The 22,661-nt window shown below is 40.7% G+C and overlaps 1 protein-coding gene across 8 annotated transcripts in view; it reads left to right on the forward strand.

The window, feature by feature from the left end:
• The window catches only part of MID2 (midline 2), a 128,935-nt gene that overhangs the window by 83,307 nt on the left and 22,967 nt on the right, over nucleotides 1-22,661 (forward strand). For all 8 annotated transcript variants that reach the window (XM_027054971.2, XM_027054973.2, XM_015081644.3 and 5 more), the window contains exon 4: nucleotides 21,020-21,127. In XM_027054971.2, coding sequence (XP_026910772.2) covers nucleotides 21,020-21,127 — 108 coding nt within the window. The remainder of the gene's footprint in view (nucleotides 1-21,019; nucleotides 21,128-22,661) is intronic.

The raw sequence follows: 22,661 nt of genomic DNA on the forward strand, positions 1-22,661 counted from the left end.
TAGCGACCATCTGCCTTTTCTGAACATGGAACCAGGTTTCTTTTTTCTCTGTTGTCATCCAAAGTCCCCTGTCTCAGAAAGAATGACTTCTTTCTCAGAATATGCCCTCCGTGACCTTAGCTAGAATGTCCCTGGCCCTCCCAGTAGTGATTCTTGGCTCTGTGTATTTATAGGGAATATCAGGGCACTGAAGCCATCTCTCAGAAACAAAGGTCTTGGGAAGGGATGCTTATGTCAGACTTGAGTACAAAGAGGGGCTAAATGCTCCCCCACAGTCTAGTCGGTGACTAGAGAAGGCATAATCTTTCAGTGGCCTGCCCTGCTTTCCTTCCCTTCCATAATTCTATGGTCGTGAAAGGCAGTGAAAAGAATGGCTTGGGGAAAAGCCCTGGACTAGAAATCAGGAAACCTGGGTTCTGATACTGACTCTGCTATCCAGTAGCTGCATGAACTTGGGCCAAAGAGCCTGTTCATACCTCTGTCACACTGCCTACTCTGCTGGATTGGAACTACCTGATTACATCTTGTTGCCTTTGTTGGACTATCTGCTTCTTAAAGGCAATGGCCATGACCATGCCACATTCATCTCAGAAACTGCAGGTCCTAACTAGTCTCTCTGACTCATTCCCTACCCCTCAAATCCATTTTCCACATTGCCGTGGGAATGAGCCTTTTAAACTGCAAAGCCCGCATGTCACTCCCCTAGCACAAACCCTTCCATTGTTCCTCATCACCATTAAGGTAAAGGTTTATAAGACCCACAGTGATCTAGATCCTGCCTGTATCTCTAGCATGCCCTTTTACCACTTGCACTTTATACTGTGCTCATTCCACAAATATATAAGCATGTTTCTGCCTTGGTCCAGGCATTGGGAATGCAATGTGGACATGGCATCTGCCTTCACAGGACTTAGATTCCTCTTTTCTGCTGACTGACTGCTGCTTCTCCTTTAAGACTCAACTCGGGCACCATCTCCTTCAGGGACATCACCCATGCTCTATACCTTTCTCCCCATCTTCCTAGTCTGGTTCCCCATGTGTATATGGAGTGCCCTATGCATACTTCCATCATAGCACTTCTGTGTACCAATTTGTCTCCCCACCAGGCTGTAATCTCTGAGAGTGGGAACTGTGTCCTATCCACTTTTTTATACCCAGCACATGACTTGGCACACAATAGATGTTGAGGAAGGATAATTGAATAAAAAGTACCCTCTGGTGACTAGCTCTTATAAGTACAATCTTTTATGCATTGTAGAAGGGAGGAAAGCATAGGCAATTACCCAGGAGAGGTAAAATTTTCTTTCTTTTAATATTGGGTCAGGAACCATTTCAGAATGTGTGGTCTCCTAGAAGCTATGTTGTTGTCCCAACAAGTCTTTCATAATGCAGCAAATAATATGTAAATGACAGAACAGAATTACCATTTTGAGTAATTGTGTAAAAAGAAAACCTAAGGGAAACTCATCCCATGCAACAAGGAAATGTAACCAACTATACAATTTTTCATTATACCTTTATTTCAGGGCCAACACACTCATATTCACTCATTCATTCAACAAATATTTGTTGAATACCTGTAGTGTGCCAGGCACTACTCTAGGTGTTGGGGATAAAGTAGTGATAAAGTCTTTAACATTAAGTTTACATTCTAGTTGGGGGAGATATACAGAAACAAATGTATTTTTATTAGGGGTTTAAGTGCTATGGATAAAAAAAAAAATTAGGGGAGAGTGACATCACCAAGATGGCAACCTAGGTTGCTCCTGACTTTGTTTCCCCTCACAAGAAGAACAACTAACATCAAATCAAGAACAAGACACAGCTGAGAGGATCCTAGTATATGGGGGTGAGGCTGAAGTACCCTTCTGCTCCACAGAGACCCAGACAGACTGCATTAGAAGGGTGAGAAGTGGCTATGCATTGCTCCTCCTTCAGTCTAGTGCAGCACTATGCAGAGAGGTCTCCCATGAACCTTCAGTTCCTCCCATGGGGAAAGAAAACCCACTGGGGACAATTATCGCCCCCCCCTACATTGGGGGTCACTTTGTGAGAATCCCTACTCTGATCTCACACCACGGGGATTTCAGGGGAATCTGTGGGGCTCAACCACTGGGAATCTGACTATGGTGGAGGAGGGGGAATGGATTGAAACAACTAGTGTAGGGATCTTGGCCCAAAGGGTAATCCCAATGGCAGCTTTGCTTACCCACAGAATCAAGTTGGGGGAACACTCTAACTAAAGTACTTTATGGAGTGCAGACCTAGATGTGGATCCTCAAACAAGGAGGTTTGCCAGCCCTTTAGCCCAGTTTGCCCAGGCCCAAGCAAGGAGCTGCATCATAGTCCCACCCACTTTGGGGAGTGTCTTCCAGCCCTATCTGGCCAGAAGGGCTGGTGAAAACTTCCAGAAGCAGTGCAGCCCAGTGGCACTTGAGCAGAGAGACCAGCAGGCAGAGCTGATCACCCCTAGGGCAAAGCCAGTCCTGGTGAAGCCTTCTGTATATAAAGGCAGGGAGATTGATTTCTAGCTAAGGCTGAGGGTAGCTCCTGTCTCATCCAAACCAGAGAGACCAGGAAATTGACAGTGGCCTAGAGCAGTCTCTCCCCATCCCACCCAGGCAAGGGAGCTAAGACATAGCCCCACCCACTGTGAACACCGTCTTCTGGCCCCATCTAACTGGAAGGTCTGGAAACAACTCCTGAAAGCTGTGCAGTCCAGCGGCACTCAAGCCGAAAGGCAAGTGGGCAGAACTGAGAGTTTTCAGAAAAAAGCCAGCGGCCCTGTTCGGTCAGGGAACTTGGGGTGTGGGTTGGCTTGAGTTAAGACAACAAAGAGCTTTACTGGCTTTAGAGCTGCTTCTCCTGCTGTGCCCAGTCAGGAAATCTGATTCATAGCCCTATTTATCACTGAATAAAATCTTCAGATTGTCTAACCAGGGAACCTAACCAGAGGACATGGGAAGCTGCATAGTCCATTCAACAGCCCTGTGTATAGTGGCACTTAAATAGAGAGCACAGCCTGTGGGTCCCCCCTTCTGAAGAGCAAAACTGGTGGCCTCACCTGACAAGTGAATTAAGTGCACACTCAGGCCTGATTCTGGCCCCCAAATGACAAGCTGTATGGACCCTGGGCCCTGGCTGGCTTCCTTGCCAGGGCAGGGGAACCAATTCATAGCCCCATCCACTAGTGAATAATGTAGTATCCAGTCCCAACCATCTACTAGTTATGATCAGAGAATCCAGTCAACAGTGGAGCCCATCCTGCAGCCTCACTTGGGTAGGGAACCAAGCCAGCAGTCCTAGCCAACTGTTCTCAGCCAGTAGCACACCCCCCCATTCCTGTCTTCAGAGTTCAAACTATTGCCTCATCCAAAAATAGATCATAATACCAGTCATCTCTGCCCAAGGACAATACCAGCAGATGCCCAGAAAACCCAAACTGAGCTGACTGGTGAAGAATTGTTTCTGCCAAAGCAAATCTGTAAAGTTTGGAAGAGGTGCTCAATTACTTAAATGCATGGATACAAATGTAAGAAATCAAGGATCATGAAAAAGCAGGTAAATATGACACCATCAAAGGAAATTGATAAAACCATGATTACTGACCCTAAAAAAATGGGGATCTATAACTGTCAGTGCATTTGGAATAATCCTGTTAAGGAAGTTTAGTGAACTACAAGAAAACACAGACAGCTAAATGAAATTAGGAAAACAATGCATGACCAAAATGAGAATTTTGATGAGGAAATAGCAACCATCAATAAAACACAAACAGATGGGATGCCTGGGTGGCTCAGTCGGTTAAGTGTCCGACTTCAGCTCAGGTCATGATCTCACAGCTCATGAGTTTGAGCACCGCATCAGACTCTGTGCTGACAGCTCAGAGCCTGGAGCCCACTTCGGATTCTGTTTCTCCGTATCTCTCTCTCCCTCCTCTGCTCATGCTCTATCTCCTTCTCTCTCTCTTAAAAATAAATAAACATTAAAAAAAATTAAAAAAAAAACACAAACAGGGGCACCTGCATGGCTCAGTTGGTTAAGCATCTGACTTGAGCTCAGATCACGATCTCATGGTTCATGAGTTCAAGCCCTGCATTGGACTCTCTGCTGTTAGTGTGGATTCTGCTTCAGATCCTCTGTCTCCCCCTCTGTCTGCTCCTCCCCTACTCGGGCTCACATGCTCTCTCTCTCTCTCTCTCTCTCTCTCTCTCTCTCAACAATAAGCATTAAAAAACACAAACAAACAGAAGTCTTAAAATTGAAAAATACCATAACTGAACCGAAGAATCCAATAGAGAGTTTCAAAAGTAGGCTTGACCATGTAGAAGAAAGAATCAGGTGACCTGGAGGATAAGACATTGCAAATTACCCAGTCAGAGGAGAAAAGAAAGAAGAATGAAAAAGTGAGGAAAGCCTGTGGGAATTATGGGACAAAATGAAAAGAAAATATTCACATTATGGGAATTCCAGAAGGAGAAAAGAAAGAGAAAAGTATATTTAAAGCAATAATGAAAATGTCCCAAACCTGGGGAGATAAATGGACATCCTCTATGAGGCCCAAAGGATCCCAAACAGGTTGAATCCAAGACATATAATTAAATTGTCAAAAGTCAAAAGAAAGAATTTTAAAAGCAGCAAGAGAAAAGAGAGATGCTACATACAAGGGAACCCCCAAAAGATTGGTGGATTTCTCAACAGAAATTTTCAGGCTAGGAGAGAATGGGATGACATATTTAAAATATTGGAAAAAATAACTCAACCACAAATTCTATACCCAGCAAAGCTGTTCTTCAGAAACAAAGAAGGGATAAAGACTTTCTCAAACAAACAAAAGCTGAGGGAGTTCATTACCACCAGACCTGCCTTACATGAAATGCTAACAGGAATTCTTTGACTGGAAGTAAAACTATGCTAATTAATATCATAAAAACATAAAAAGCTAGTATAAATTTCACTGGTAATGGTAGATATATAGTCATAGATTCTGCAATACGGTACTAGTAGTGTATAATGTACTTACAACTCTAGTTTAGAAGTTAGAAGAAAGAACATAGGAAAAATAACCATAAATACATTAATCTGTTATTAGTTACATGATCTCAAAAACATGTAAATTGTGGGGCACCTGGGTGGCTCAGTCGGTTGAGTGTCTGACTCTTTATTTTGGCTCAGGTGATGATCTCACAGTTTCGTGAGTTTGAGTCCCCTGTCGGGCTCTGCACTGACAGAGTGGAGCCTGCTTGAGATTCTCCCTCTCTCTGCCCCTCCCCTGCTAACCCTATCTCTGTCTCTCTCAAAAAAAGTAAATAAACAAAAAAATACACGTAAATGGTAATAGCAGTAACCTAAAATGTGAGGGGGAGGAGAAGGAAAAGTGTAAAGTTTATGAATTTTATTGAAGTTAAATTTTTATCATATTAATATAAGGCATTACAAATTTAAGATATTTTATGTAAACCTCATGTTAACCACAAGGGAAAATCTTGTAATAATTACACAAGAGAACACTGTAAAGAGGTCAGAGAATGCTGATATTAAAATGCACCAAATACAACAACAAAAAAGTGCAGGATAAGAAACAAAGAAAAAGATATCTGTGAAACAACTAGAAAACAATTTTTAAAATGGCAATAATAAGTCCTTATCTATCTATACTTATTTGAAATATAAATGGATTATTCAGTTAAAAGACAAAAAATGGCTGAATGGATTTAAAAAAAAACATTGAAAACTGCTGACTACAAGAGACTCACTTTAGCCTTAAAGACACACATAGACTGAGAGTGAAGGGATGGAAAAAGACATTTCAAAAAAAAAAAAAAAGCAAGAGTAGCTATAATTATATCAGACAAAATAGACTTTTTTTTAAAATTTTTTTTCAACGTTTATTTATTTTTTTGGGGACAGAGAGAGACAGAGCATGAACGGGAGAGGGGCAGAGAGAGAGGGCGACACAGAATCGGAAACAGGCTCCAGGCTCTGAGCCATCAGCCCAGAGCCTGATGCAGAGCTCGAACTCATGGACCGCGAGATTGTGACCTGGCTGAAGTCGGATGCTTAATCGACTGCGCCACCCAGGCGCCCCCAGACAAAATAGACTTTAAACTAAAAATGGTAAAAAGAGACAAAGAAGGTCATTATGTAATGATAAAGAGATCCATACATCAAGAAGATATAACACTTATAAATATTTGTCTGTTCAGAGAATCAATAAGGAAACCTGCAGATTTGAACAACACTATAGACCAAATGGACCTAATAGACATATACAGAACATTCTGTTCAACAACAGCAGAATACACATTCTTCTCAAGTGTGCATGGAACATTTTTTGGATAGACCATATATATGTTAGGCCACAAAACAATTCTTAGAAAATTCAAGAAGATTGAAATACCGGGTATCTTCTGTAACCATGATGGCATGAAGCTAGAAATCAATAAAAAGAAGAAAACTGGAAAATTCATGAACACATGGAAATTAAACAACACTCTCCTGAACAACCAATGGGTCAAAGAAGAAATTAAAGGGGAAATAAAAAATTTCTTGAGACAAACAAAAATGGAAATAAAACATACCAAAACTTATAGGATGCAGTAAAAACAGTTCTAAGAGGGAAGTTCATAGCAATAAATGCCTACATTTAAAAAGCAAGAAAAATCTCAAATAATGAACCTGACTCTACACCTTGAAGAACTAGAAAATGAAGAACAAACTGAGCCCAAAGTTAGCAGAAGAAAGGAAATAATAAAGATAAAAGCATAAGTCAATGAAATAGAGAACAGAACAACAATAGAAAAGGTTAACCAAACTAAGAGTTTGTTCTTGGAATAGAGAAACAAAATCAACAAATCTTTAGCTAGACTAACCAAGGAAAAAAGAGAAAGGACCCGAATCATCAAGATTATAAATGAAAAAAGAGACATTACCTAACTGACACTACAGAAATTCAAAGGATCCTAAGAGCCTAGTATGAACAATTATATGCCAACAAATTGGATAACTTAGAAGAGATGAAGAAAATTTTAGAAACAATTTACCAAGACTGAATCAGGAAGAAATGGAAAAATCTGATAGACCAATTACTAGTAATGAGATTGAAACAATAATTTAAAATCTAACAAAGGACCAGATGGTGAATTTTACCAAATACTTAAAGAAGGATTAATGCCTATTCTCAAATTCTTCCAAAAGTTTCAAGAGGAGAGAACACTCCCAATCTCTTTTTATGAGGCCAGCATTATACCAAAACCAGAAAAGGGCACTACCAGAAAAGAAAACTACAAGCAAATATCCCTGATTAATATAGATGCAAAATTCTTTTTTTAAATTTTTTTTAGCATTTATTTATTTTTTGAGAGAGAGTGAGTGGGGAAGGGGCAGAGAGAGGGAGTCACAGAATCCAAAGCCGGCTCCAGGCTCTGAGCTGTCAGTACAGAGCCCAATGCAGAGCTTGAACTCACAAACCGCAAGATCATGTCCTGAGCTGAAGTCAGATGCTTAACTGATTGAGCCACCCAGGTGCCCCTAGATGCAAAATTCTTAATAAAATACTATCAAACCAAATTCAGCAGCACATGAAAGGGGTCATACACCATGATCAAGTGGTATTTACCCGTGAGATGTAAGGATAGTTCAACATTTGCAAAGTAATGAATGTGATGCATCACATTAATAGAATGAAAGAAAGGAATTACATGATCATCTCAATAGATGCAGAAAAAGCATTTGACAGAATTGAACTTCCATTCATTATAAAAACTCTTAACAAATTAGGCATAGAAGGAACATATCTCAGCCTAATAAAGGCTATATATAACAAGACCACAGCTAACATCATACCCAGTAGTGAAAGTTTGAAAGCTTTTCCTTTAAGATCAGGACCAAGACAAGGGTGCCCACTCTCAGCACTCTTATGCAACATAGTACTAGAACTCCTAGCTGGAGCAATCAGGCAAGAAAAAGAAAAGATATAAGAATTGGAAAAGAAGTAAAATTGAAATAACATGAGTTTATATATAGAAAATCCTAAAGTCTTAACCAAAAAACTGTTAGATATAATCAATGAATTCGGTAAAGTTTCAGGATACAAAATTAACATAAATATCAGTGGCATTTCTATACATTAACAATGAATTTTCTAAAAATGAAATAAATTGATGCCTTTTACAATAGCGTCAAGAACAAGAAAATCCTTAGGAACAAATTTAAGGAAAAAGATCTCTACTCTGAAAACTACAAGACATTAATGAAAGAAATTGAAGAAAACAAATGAATTAAAAAGTATCCCATGTTTGTGGATTAGAAGAATTAATATTGTTAAATTGTCAATACTACCAAAAGCCATGTATATATTCAATGCAATTTCTATCAAGATTCCAATGGCATTTTTTTTTTACCAAAGTAGGAAAAACACAAGAGACCCTGAATAGCCAAAGAAATTCCGAGAAAGAAAAAGAAAATAGGAGGCATCACACATTCTGATTTGAAGCTATACTATAAAGTCATAGTCATCAAAACAGTATGGTACTAGCATAAAAATACACAATGGAACAGAATTGAGAGCCCAGATATAAATCCAAGTATATACAGTTAACTAATATGTGACAAGAGAACCAAGAATACTCAATGGAGAAAAAACTACGTTTTCAACAAACGGTGCTGGGTGCTGAGATAATTGGTATTCACATGTAAAAGAATGGAGCTGGACCCTATCTTATACCACTCACAAAAATTAACTCCAAATAGATTAAAGACTTAAATGTAAGTCCTGAAAGCATGAAACTCCTAGAAGAAAACATAGGAATAAAGTTCCTTGATAGGTGTATTTATGACTTGTTTTGGGATATGACACCTAAAGCATAAGCAACAAAATCAAAAATAAACAAGTGGGACTGCATAAAACTAAAAAGGTCTACATAGCAAAACAAACCATCAACAAAGTGAAAAAACAGCCTACAGAATGGAAAAAAAATATTTGCAAACCATGTATCTTATGAGGCGTTAACATCCAAAATACATAAAGAACTCCTATAACCCCATAGCAGAACTCCTATAACCCCAAATAGCCCAATTAGAAAATGGGCAAAGGACCTGAATAGACATTCCTCCAAAGAAGATATACAAAAGGTCAGCAGGTACGTGAAAAGATGCCCAGCATCATTAGTAATTAGGGAAATATACATTAAGACCACAGTGAGATATCACCTCATGACTATTAGAAAAACCACCATCAAAAAGGTAACAAATGCTGGCATGGATGTGGAGTAGAGGGGAGCCCTTGTGTATAGCCCTTGTGTATAATCCCAATAGGTGGGATTATAAATTGGTGTAGCCACTATGCAAAACAGTATGGAGGATCCTCAAAAAATTAAAAGTAGAACTACCATATATATGATCCAGATATATTCAGGAAATAGGGGAATGAAAACCCTAACTCAAAAAGATAATCTGCACCCCCATGTTCATAGCAGCATTATTTCCAATAGCCAAGACATGGAAACAACCTAAGTGCCCATCAATGTATGAATGGATAAAGAAGTTGTGGTATATAATACAATAGAATATTATTCAGCCATAAAAACCAAGGAAATCCTGCCATTTGTGACAACACAGATGGACCTTGAAGGCATTATGCTAGTGAAATAAGTTAGAGAAAAACAAACACTACATAATCTCACAAATGGAATCTAAAAAAAAACCCAAAATGGAGCATCTGGGTGGCTCAGTCAATTAAGCCTCCTACTTCAGCTCAGGTCATGATCTCACGGTTTGTGGGTTCAAGCCCTGTGTTGGGCTCTGTGCTGACAGCTTGGAGACTGCTTGGGATTCTCTCCCTCTCCCTTAGCCCCTCCCCCATTAATGTTTTCTCTCTCTCTCTAAAAATAAATAAACTTAAAATAAAACCCCAAACTTCCAGAAAAAGATCAGAATTGTGGTTACCAGAGACAGGGGGTGAGGGCAGTAGAAACTGGAGGAAGGTGGTCAAAATGTACACGCTTCCAGTTATAAATAAGTACTAAGAATGTGATGTACAACATGATGACTAGAGCTAACACTGCTGTATGATGTATAGGAAAGTAAAGAGAGTAAATCCTATGAATTTTCATTACAAGAAGACAATTTTTTCCTTTTCTTGTTATTCTATCTAAATGAAAACATGGATGTTAGCTGAACCTATTGGGATAATTACATATATTTTACAATATATGTAAATCAAAACATTGTGCTGGTATGCCTTAAACTTCTACAGTGATGTATGTCAATTATTTATTAATAAAATTGGAAAAAGTAGACTAAGGTATAGAGTGGGGTGTGAGATGAGATGCCACTTGAGCATCTGGATACATATTAGTCATAACTCTGAAAAATACATAGATGTTGGTTCATCAGGCCTGCTTAAAACATAGTTATAACTTCAGAAAACCATATAAATGTTGGTTCATCAGATCTGTCTAAAACATTATGGGACTTCTAGAGTTTTATTTCTTTCTTTTATTCTTTTAAATTTTGAAATAAGTTTTAACTTCACATAGAAGTTGCTAAAATAATATGGAGAGTTCCCACAAAGGATTCACCTACTCTTCCCCATTGTTAACATTTACATAATCGCATAACTACCATAACCAGGAAAGGATCACTGGTGTAATATTCTACCAAGCAAACTACAGACCTCATTCAAATTTCACCTGGGTTTACATGCCCTCAACCTTGTGGCGGCAGGGGAGGGCTCATAATGCTGTGAACTTTATCACATGTATAGAGTTGTGTAATCACCATCATACTTAGACCAACAGTTTCATCACCCCCAAGAAACTAATTTGTGCTACCTTTTTATAGTCACATTTGCCCCTCTGGCAACCCCTGATTTGTTCTTCTTCACTATAATTTCTGGAATGTTATGTACATGGGAACATGAAGTGTATAACATACTATGATCCGCTTATGTCACTAATCAAAATGCCCCTGAGATCCATTCAAGTTGTTGTGTGTATCAATAGTTTTTCAATTTTTTTTATTGCCAGTGTTCTACAATTTGTTTATACATGCCCCCACTGGAATGTATAAATGCTGGAAGAGCATTTCAGCTTTTTCCAGTTTTTGGCTCATACTTATAAAGGTGTTATGGGGATACCTGGGTGGCTCATTTGGTTAAGCATCTGACTCTATCTCAGCCCAGGTCTTGATCTCAGGGTCGTGAGTTCAAGCCCGCACTGGGTTCCATGCTGGGTGTGAAGCTTACTTAAAAACTAAAAACAAATAATAATAAAATAAGGTGTTAATGAACTTTCATGTACTTTTTTCTGTAGACATAAGTGTTCATATTTCTATGGTGGAATCTAGAGTTTTAGGTCTTCAGAGTAGTTTAGAAGCAAGTGCTGTGCTTCACAGAGTGAAGAGAACACGAAAGATATGGCTTCAGCCTTGCTCTGTCATTGATTGGTAGAATGATATTAGGTAAGCCCTTCTCTCTAGGACTCAAATTTCTATCTGTAGAGTGAGGGGCTAGGAACCTATGATTTCTTCAGTCTTTTCCATATCTAACAATTCTGTGGTTCTGAAGAGATAAAAAGGAGGTTTCTACCTTATTTCATAGAGGACTTCTAGCTTCTAGCTGTACAAGTAGCATACCAGGTACAAGCCTAGATTATTCCTGTCTCACTTGTTTCCTTGCATGTTCTAAACAGTTCCCTTGTGTGGAGAGAGAATATGGGTTTGAAAGTAACTAATCTTAGAAGTTATTTTAATATTTATTTTTGAGAGAGAGAGTGTGTGTCAGCGGGGTAGAGGCAGAGCAAGAGAGAGCAAGAGAGAGCGAGAGCGAGTGAGAGAGAGAGAGAAACAGAATCTGAAGCAGTCTCCAGGTTCCAAGCTGTCAGCACAGAGCCTGACGTGGCGCTCTAACTCAAGAACCGTGAGATCATGACCTGAGCTGAAGTCAGATGCTTAACCGACTGAGCCACCCAGGTGCTGCAGAAAGTAACTAATCTTAATACTACAAAGGCTTGGAGGTCTGATACCTGAGGAGAAAGGCCTTTAAAACTAACACAGAATTGCCACATGGCACAGGGTCATTCCTATGTCATGTATATGGAACAAACTCCTTCTGTTGCTAGTATTGTTGTTAGTTACACTCAGAGTAAAATAAACACGGAATTTGTGCGTGTGTGTCCATATGTATGTGTGTGCATGATGCATATTTTCTAAATGTTTCATTGTATACATTTTTATCCTATATATTTTTTCAAAAGTCAGGAAGTAATTCTACAAAATATTTGCAATGCTTACGTCTAAAGAATGTGATTATCTTGGGAGCCAATTCTGAGATGAAAAGAACTATGTGAGCATAGTCTCTCTGTCTCTGCCTCTCTCTCTCTCTCACACACACATATGGACACACACACACACACACACACACACAATGGTTAGATCGTGGACAAGAGCCAGACTGCCTGGGTGTAAATCCTGGCTCTGCCGTGTGCTAGTTGTATGATCTTGGGCAAGTCACATAACCTCTACGTTTCGCACTTTCTTCTGTAGAATGGCAATGATAATAATGCCAAGTTCAGAGGGTTAATAGGATACATAAATGAGTTAAAATATACGAAGCAATTTGAACAGTGCCTGTTGCATTGCAGGAAATGTGTCTGCCAGTCACTGTCTGTCTGTCAAGAGGCCTCCCATAGCATGGATCCCTGAGTGCAACATATTAGGATTCTTACACTTCTGGAAATGGCCTGGCTGCCACCTTCCCCCAATGTACACTCCGTTTGTAACTTCAATAGTCCCACCCCCCCCACCCACCTTTACCGCTATAAACCCCTCACCCACTCCTCTGCCAAAAAAATTAACTTGGGCACTGAGGCAGAAGGTTGCTTAACTCTGCCTCAGTAATTTTTTTTCCTCCTAAGCTGTAGCTACTCCAGCACAGGGGACTAAAAATCCTATTAATAATTTTGCATATCCACCAGAACTTTAAGTGATCACCCTCCCCCCAAACCTAAAGAAACAGATAAAATCCATTTGAAAAACAGACCTATTTCATTTTTCCTATTTTTATGTAAAGCTGTCAGGACCATCTTTGAAATATTGTGTTGTTTTGCTTTAGAAAACAAGAAAATATGGTCTTGTCTTCTTCCTTTTATACTTTTGAACCTTCCTGATACAAGGGCTCTGGGGTGGTGGTGGCGGTGGTTGTGTGTGTGTGTGTGTGTGTGTGTGTGTGTGTGTGTGTGTGCGCATGCGCGTGTGTGAGTGTGTGTGATATTGACCTAGTGTGATCTGGATTAATAGCTTAGGGTGCCTGGGTAGCTCAGTCTGTTAAGCGTCCAACTCTTGGTTTTGGTGCAGGTCATGATCTCAGTTTCATGAGTTAAAGCCCTATGGCTGACTCTGAGCTGGCAGTGTGGAGCCTGCTTGGGATTCTCTCTCTCTCTCTCTCTCTCTCTCTCTCTCTCTCTCTCTCTCTCCCTCTGTCTCTGTCCCATTCCCACTTACGCTGTCTCTGTCTCTCTCAAAAGTAAATAAATCAATTTTAAAAGGCACCTTAGCTTAGATGCTGCCATCGTAGGTGCCATATCTGCTTCATAAACATTGTGGCCTCTTATTTTTTCCCATGTTTATTGAGATGTAATTGACATATAATGTTACGAAAATTTAAGATGTATGATGTGATGATTTGATATACATGTAGATTACAAAATGATTACCACAATAAAGTTAGTTAACACATTCACCACCTCTCATAGTTGTCTTTTAGTCTGTGTGGTGAGAGCATTAAGGATCTATTCTCTTAGCAGTTTTCAAGCATACAATACAGTCTTGTTAACTATAATCAGGGAATCTAATAAAGCTGAACTCCTAGAAACAGAGAACATTGCATTTTCTTGAATGCATCATTTTAAGAGAGTAATGAATTCTTTGCAGCACAGTAAGGTGACAAAGCTGTTCATAACAACTCCTTGATAATCCATCAGACGGCCAATGTACCTCTCACTCTTCCTTCTCATTTCCTTTGCACAGAACGTGACTTTGCAGACTGAAGGCAGCCTGCCTCAGCCACTTTTCTCTGATGTTGTGGAGTCTGAGAAGGTGGGGTTGGAGGTCACCTGAGCTGCCCTGGGCGATAATGGGGAGTGAGAAATTTGCTGTGCCTTCCCACTTCCTTGAGTACTGTGCCTGCCTTTCCTCTCCACCTTGTTCTCAATTAATGTGTTAGCTAACGATGGTTAAGATGTTGCTACAGTCTTAAGATCCTGAAATTTTATCCAGGTACACCTGAAGGCTCAGAATGACAGCGCAACTCTCCATAATATATCTGCAACCTCCGTTTCTAGCCTTATTTCCCTCCCTTGCACCTGTCAGGCTGATCTGCTTTATCCAAACATCCTCTACGTTCCCGCCTGTGCTTTTGTTCATGCTATTCATATCCTTCTCTTGGCCTAGAATTCTCTCTTTAAACCTCATTTCTGTGCGCCCAAGTCTTGCTCATCCTTCAGGACCAGCTCAGCTACATGAAACCTTCTCTAATCCCCTGATTGTCCTTTGCCACAGGCAAACTTCGTTTTCTCTTCTCTGTGCCCTTGAAGAGCTTTGTTTGTATTCTGCTATATTGCTTGTTCTGCTCTTCCTTGAATTGTAATTAGTTTGATTCACACTCATCTTCTCCACTAGACTGTAAGTACCTTGAAGGCAGAAGCTGAAGTCTTTTGCATCATTCTGTCCCACACGGGAACCCACATAGTGTCTTGTACACAGTGTGGACCCTCAATAAATGTTTGCTGATAAAAACTTCCCCCAACGATCTTATTGCTGGCATTTCAAAATCTTCTTGTGGGGAGATCTATTTGGGCAGAAGATTTCAGGGAATGAACTAGGATGGCATTGACTGTAGAGTGGAGGACCTGAGATGAAGATGCCAACCCAGTGTGCTATTACCACATAAATGAATTTCACCTGAATCTGGGTATAGGGCTCATCCACTACTTCATACATGCTGTTCCACCTGAACAGGAAATCCCAGCTCCTTCTGAACTCTTGTGCAGTGGTCCACATGACTGATGGATGTGACTGAGCTGAGGAGAGTGTGTGAGTGAGGAAGTTTCTCATGGGGATGGGTGGAGGGAAGGCTGATGCACTTTGAACCCAAGAATAAAAGACCTATAGAACAAGCGTGTGGGAGATGGCCCAAGAAAACTATCAAATAAGCTCGCTGAAAAAAACTCAGGGTAAAAAAGTCTAGTCCATTTACATCATTTACATTTCAATACAGAATAGAAACAATTGCCAAAATAACTTTTTGTGCCCTCTTTTAAGGCTTTGCAACGTGTGGCTTTTGTGAACTCCCACATATTTATTTCCTTGTAGTGACCAGCATTATAGTCCTTCTAATGGGACATGTGTGTTTGTGTCAGGGAAGGGTGGAGATTGGGGAAGACTAGGTCTGACTGTGGGTTTAATCTGTGGGCTGGGAGGTAGGAAGGAGCTTTGGGAAACAGTAGATGGGCAGTTTGATAAAAACGTGCAAGTCAAATTCTTGCTGCCTTTTGGAAGAAAGAAAAGAGCACAGAGCAGGAAGCAGACCTGGTGACCTAATAGGGAGGCCTGTGTTCCCTAGGGCTTGGGCCTTAGAAGACTCCTGCTGAGAGTCGGTCTTAAACATCAGAAATTCCTCCATGCCCCTGCAAAAATTGCCCTTTTTGGGGGGTGGAGAGATTTATACAAGCAGGTTTCCAAGATTACTCTAATGGTGTTTTCAGGGAGGATAGATTTTTCCACAGATGAAAAGCCTGTCAAACCCACTAACCCAAACCAAAGAGCAAAGGCCAAATAAAGATGTGGAATCTCCCACCAACAGACCAGCCTGCCAGTCCACCAACCAACCAAAGTGCTTATTAAGATAAGGCTGGTTGTTTTCAACTAAGGGTTAATAAACAAGTAAATATGTCAGTGCATTTTCAAGGAAAACTGCAGACAGGGAAAATACCAGGGCTTTCAAGTACCTTCCAAGCAATTTGAGATGTTTTATTCACATCATGAAGACAGTTTTACCCTGGAGTATTTCCTGTTCGGAAAACATTCAAGGAACCTGCTCTTTTGGGCTGCTTCTTGACATGGAAAAATTTTAATGTCACTGCTTTACCTTTCGTTTGGGATTTTGCCTCTTCAGCCAAATTTCTGCTACCTGTGCCTAGCTGTTTTATTTTGCCCACTGCAACTGTCCAAACCGCACCCTAGCTCCCTCACTTCAATCTACATTTTCTGTACAAAATGTGTTTACCATAGTACATTTTCTAATGTTTGTCATTCTTATTCTGATTTTTCATTTTACTAAGTCAATCAGTAAATGTTGTGTGTAAGGCATTGTGCCTGTTACAGCAGGAGAAACAAAGTGACATAAAAACTTTCCTCAAGGAACTTGCTGTCTAATTGAACTTTTGCAAGCGAGGGAGTGCTTCTCATATTTGACCTTTCCTTTTGATTCCTGTTACCCTCTTTGGCTAGACCCTGTTCACATCAAAATCATTTCCTAAATTGCTCCCCCAGCTTACCATTACCCCCAATCAAATCAATCCCAGGTCATCTTTTTTAAGAAAAAGTTAACTTGATGGTTGCCAGAGGAGGGGATGGGGGGTATAGACAAAATGGGTGAAAGGGAGTGCTGGGGGGGGGTACAGGCTTCCAGTTATGGAATGGATAAGTCACAGAGGATGAAAGGTACAGCATAGGGAATATAGTCAATGATATCGTAATAGTGTTGAATGGTGATGGACAGTAGCGACACTTATGGTGAGCACAGCATGACATATAGAGATGTTGAATCACTGTGTTGTACACCTGAAACTAATGTAACATTGTGTGCCCACTATACTTCAATTTAAAAATGTGTATTTTTTTATTTTTATTTTTTTAAGTTTATTTTGAGAGGGAGAGAGGGAGAGAGTTTGTGTACATGCATGCAGGAGAGGGGCAAAGAGAGAGGGAGAGAGAATCCCAAGCAGGCTCTGCACTGTCAACACAGTGCCTGATGCAGGGCTCAATCCCATGAACCAGGAGATCATGACCTGAGCTGAAATCAAGAGTCAGACACTTAACCCACTGAGCCACCCAGGCACTCCCCCCAAAATATACGTATTTTAAAAAGTCATTCTCTCACCATCCTACCCTCCTCCCCCAAAAAATATTTTTCAAAGATACCATGTTGTCTAATGAATAAGGTTCAATTTTGTTATCTTGGCTCAAGATTTCTCTCCTTTTTACCTTTAAAATCTAAGTCCTATCCATCTTTAAGTCTCAAGTCCCACTGCATTCAGGCATCTTTTCTACACTTCCCCCTGAGAGCAGTCTTTTCCTTCAATTTCTGTAGATTATATTCTACATCACTCATTGGTATGCTACCTTCACTTGTTTGTTTTATATGCATGTGGCTTTTCCCTGTTCAGATTGCAAATTTATTGGGCCACCTGGGTGGCTCAATCGGTTGAATGTCCAATTTCGGCTCATGGCCTTAATCTCACAGTTTGTGAGTTCAAGCCCTGCATCGGGCTTGCTGCTGTCATCCTGTCAGTGCACAGCCCACTTCATATCCTCTGTCTCCCTCTCTCTCTGGCCCTTCCCCACTTGCACTCTCTCTCTCAGAAAAAAAGAAAACTTTAAATATTGCAAGTTTATTGAATGCAGGGCCTGAATGTAATGTATTACACACAAAAGATGCTTCATACATGTTTGATGATGAAGATGGTGATGATTTTTCCTGATTTCAGGGTATGTATAGGATGGGTTATGAGGGTGGGTGGCAAAGGAAAGATCCTGAAGGTGGGGAATGAATTAATAAAGCTTTTACAGTAACAGTCCAAAAGGGTGATAAGGGCTTCAGCTTATTGATTCCTTGGCTCAGAGCCTCATTGTATTGCCAGAATAAATTCAGTGAGTTTGAAAAGAAAAGAAAGAGTAGGACTTTGGTACTGCTGTGAATTTATGTGGGGGCTGAGAGAGAAGTAGAAGTCAGAAGTAAGCCAACCTGAGTAACTCCAGTAATGATAATAGCATTAGCAAAAATGAAAGAAAGAAAAAGAAAGAAAGAAAGAAAGAAAGAAAGAAAGAAAGAAAGAAAGAAAGAAAGAAAATAAATCAGAGGTGGAAGCCAGATGTAGAGGGAAGATGATGAGTTTGTTTTTAGATATTCTGAATTTAGGGTAACTTAAGTAACCAAGTAGACATGTCTAGCAAGCAGTGAGCTACTCCCTACCCCCATTTGATTCAATACAACAAATATTTACTGGACATCTACTGTATGCCAGTCACTATGTTAGAGATGCAGTCAGATAAGACACTATCCCTGGCCTCCAGAACTTATGTTTGAGTGGGGACGACAGACTAACAAATTCCTACAGTATAAGGTAGTAAATGGTATAATTGAATTATATATACAGTGCTATGGTAGTATAAATAGGGGATGCATTTGGTCCAAGCAGATGAGAAAAAGTTACAGAAGTGATGATTTTGGAGCAAGGCCTGGAAATATCAGTGGATGTTTGTTCAATAAACCAGTAGGGAAATGAATTTCCAAGTGAATGAAGTCTCGAGGAAAGGCACAGGGTGTGTGGCACATAGGGGAACAACAAGTGATCTGGAGTGACTAAAGAGAATGGGATAACAGAATAAAGATGGGAGCACCTGCGTGGCTCAGTTGGTTAAGCGTCCGACTTCGGCACAGGTCATGATCTCGTGGCTTGTGGGTTCGAGTCCCTCATCAGGCTCTGTGCGGACAGCTCAGGGCCTGGAGCCTGCTTCAGATTCTATGTCTCCCTCTCTCTCTGCCCTTCCCCTGCGCGCGCTCTCTCTCTCTCTCTCTCAAAAACAAATAAACGTTAAAATAATTTTTTTTTAAAAGATGGATGGAGCAAAAGAGGTGATGGTTGTCAGAAAATGGACAGGAATTTTCTTACATTAGCCTGGGGAGACAGTCTAGTGTGATGGTTTGAAAGATATGGACTATAGTGTCAGACTGCCTGGGTCCAAATCCCATCTCTGCCACTTACTAGGTGTGTGGCCTGGAGTGAGTCACTGAGTATCTCTGTTCTCAGTTTTCCCATCTATGAAATGTGGCTGCTGGTACCTGCCTCAGAGGATTGTTTTGATGATTGAGAGAGCAAGTGTATGTAAACTGATTGAGGTAGTGCCTAGCATATATTGAGTGTTATGTTGGCCCAAGGGCTAAATTATAAAGAAACAAGGCACTACACCATTGTGTCCTACATCATCAGCAGGTTCAAAAGGAAATTATAAATGGGAACTAAAGTTGACAGATACTCTAAGCACGGATCCAGGGTGCACTAGATGAATCTCCTGTTCTCACATGAGTGGGAGTTTCTTGCAAGGGTGACATATCTGCCTTGGAAATGTAGATCCAATTTAGGGAAGGGGTGAGGAGTCTGAGAAAAAAAAATTACAGTGGCCGGAGTGGGACTGTTTATTCCCAATACATGGAAGCTCTCATTATGGCATTCCCTCTGGAAAGTGGAAATAAAATGAAATAAGGTTGAAATACCACCAGCGTATTTTATTTCAGTTAAGTAAGCAACCAAAAATTGGCCAGTGGGGACCTTTGAGGGCAAGAGAGGAGGCAGCAGGGTCCAGCGACAGGCATTTTGCCAGGTTTGGAGTAGGTAAAGGATCCTTGAGTAGACTCTTGGAATGATTGTGTTTCCCTGTGTGACTGCTCTGTGTGCTGCTCACATGGAACTGAGCCTTGTCCACCCAGCCAGCCAGGCCAGGGGTTTCACTTGACAGAACTCGGTCTGAATTCTGGTGTTACCAATGACTAGCAAGTTACTCACGTTGCCCAAGCTTCAGTTTCTCCATCTGTGGAATGGGAATAAAGGTGGCTCCTATATTATAAAGTGCTTATGATAATTACACGAAATAATGCATCTATAAAGCATTGGAACATTAGGTGCTTAAATGACATAAGTCCGTTCCCCTTCCTTTGCTTTTCCACTTGGGCAACCCAGAGATGCCCGCTCTCAGTTCAGCCCTGCTGGGCACTTCCTATCATCTAATGTCAATAGTAGTAGAGATGGGAGAAAGGAGAAATCAGGATACAGAAAGACAATGAAAAACGGTGGCTTTTCTTTTTTACAACCCCACTCTGACTTTGCAGTGGAGATATTTTGATGTAGCCAGTATTCCAAAATAGAAGAGGTATTCAGATACTGGACAGCCTAAGGTGAGAGGTATCTACTAACACATGATGGCAACGGTGTGAAAATATAGCTACACATGCATTTCTCTGATGTGAAGTTATAGCTGCACAGTCATATGTTTTAAATTTTTTTCTTTTTAATGTTTATTTATTTTTGAAGGAGAGACAGAGCAAGAGCAGAGGAGGGGCAGAGAGAGAGGGAGACACAGAACCTGAAGCATGCTCCTGGCTCTGAGTTGTCAGCACAGAGCTTGATGCAGGGCTCGAACCCACGAACTGTGAGATCGTGACCTGAACCAAAGCTGGACACTTAACCAACTGAGCCACCCAGGCACCCCTCGTTCATACATTTTAGAATTAGAAGGGAACAAGGAAAATCGAAACCATTGTTTTAGGATGGTAGAAATCAATTGTTGCGATGTTATCTCAATATTATTGTGCCTGTGGAGAGGGATCCTCTTTTCCTGACATACTTAAATCTCCTTATCGTCTTTTCAAAAGAACAGCAGGAGAACAGGGTGCTGGGGTAAAGGGAGTTGCACAGTGGGAATAACATGCCCCCATCTCATCTGTCCTTCTGCCCAGCCTTCCATTAACCATCATGATCTACCAGAGGCTGGAGAGTTTCCTATCTGTGGTGCTTCAGTGCCCTTGCATCATTAATATCATCATCTCTACCCTTCTTCTAGGACTGGATCTTATGAGGGAGGTATGGAAGAAGTTGTGCATGCTTAGCTGTCAATCCGAACCTTTGAGAGGCAGCAGGGGACAAAGGCAGCAATCACTGTGTAATATTCTGGACTTTCTTGGCAGGTGAATACTGCTATGCATGAGGCAAAACTTATGGAAGAATGTGACGAGTTGGTAGAGATCATCCAGCAGAGGAAGCAAATGATTGCTGTCAAAATCAAAGAGACCAAGGTAATGCACAGCCGCTTCAGTGAGGCCAAGGCAGAGTTGACTTTACAAATGTCAGAGTTTCCTCCTGATGATTCCAGGGTGAACATGGATCACAAAAATAAGAAGAAAGGAGGTGGTAGGGAGGGAGGCAAAGAAGAAGCAATGTTTGACCTCGTGCGATGAATCCAGTAAAAATGATGGCAGTTCTGGGGTGTTGGAAATGTTCTATATCTTGGCCAGGTTGGTGGTTACATGGGTGTTTGTATATACAAAAAAAAATCATTGAGTTTTACACTTCAGAGGTGGGTGCTTTACTGAATGTGTTATAAGTCAACCTGAAAAGAAAAAAGAAAAAAAGTAATGGTGGAAATGAGGGTCAGAATTATGGGAGGACCAGGCATGCTAATATAAGGACTTTGGGCTTAATCTAAAAGGCATTGGGAAACCATTTTAGTTTCTTAGGAAGGGAGAAGACTGATCAATATGGCAGAGGTATGCAGAATAGATCAGAACAGGATGATACTGAAGTCAGAGAAGCAAGTTAAGAGGCTTATGGAGTGTTTCTTTTTTAACTTCTTAATGCTTATTTATTTTTGAGACAGAGTGAGTGGGAGAGGGGCAGAGAGAGAGGGAGACACAGAATCCGAAGCAGGCTCCTGGCTCTGAGCTGTCAGTGCAAAGCCTGACATGGGGCTTGAACTCATAGACCGTGAGATCATTACCTGAGCTGCAGTCAGATGCTTAACCAACTAGCCACCCAGGCACCCCATGGAATGGTTTTTGGTATGAGTTGGTGAAGACCTAAACCAGGGAAGCACCAGCACAAATGGAAAGGAAGAACATAACAGGCACTACTAGAAAGGAAATGATGAGAATCATTAACTGATTAGCTACAAAGATGAAGGGGAAAGAGAAGACGTTCAGGTTTTTAGCTTGGGAATTGAAGAAGCACGGTCAAGGTCAGGTGTGAGCCTCCGTGCATCTCTATGGTTTTAGGCTTATTGGTCTGCCGGTCAGTGTAGTGATTATAATAAGTTCATGTTGTGTATACAATGTGAGGAGTTATGAGAGTCTGGAGTGATAATCAGTACTTTGTGCCATGCTTGATGGTTAGGTCCAGCTAACACAGGAGTTGAAATTTCTGTGACCCCAGGCCTGTGAACACACAGGTATGCATACAGATACATAGAGAAATATATACACAGAAATGTAGATACTCATAAAGAACAAAGAGTTACTTTTTATTAAACTCGTATGTGAAAAGCTATTGACAATAAAATGTAAACAGTGGTGATCTCTGGGTGCTGGGGTTTCTTTTTATACTTTTATTATTTTCAAAATATGCTATGGTGAGCATGCATTGCTTTTATAATCAGAAAAATTAATGTTACCAATAAAAAGGTGGAGGCCGATGATCTACAGTATATGACTGGGTGTATATGCAATGTGGGTAAGTGGGCTGGAGGTGGGAGGAGGGGCTGGCAAGACAGACGTAGAGGGTAGGGTGAGGAGGTGAGTGGTAAGTACAGGGACCTTGGGACATCAATAAGCCTTA

This window comes from Acinonyx jubatus, chromosome X (genome assembly GCF_027475565.1).
Source record: "Acinonyx jubatus isolate Ajub_Pintada_27869175 chromosome X, VMU_Ajub_asm_v1.0, whole genome shotgun sequence".
NCBI lineage: Eukaryota > Metazoa > Chordata > Mammalia > Carnivora > Felidae > Acinonyx > Acinonyx jubatus.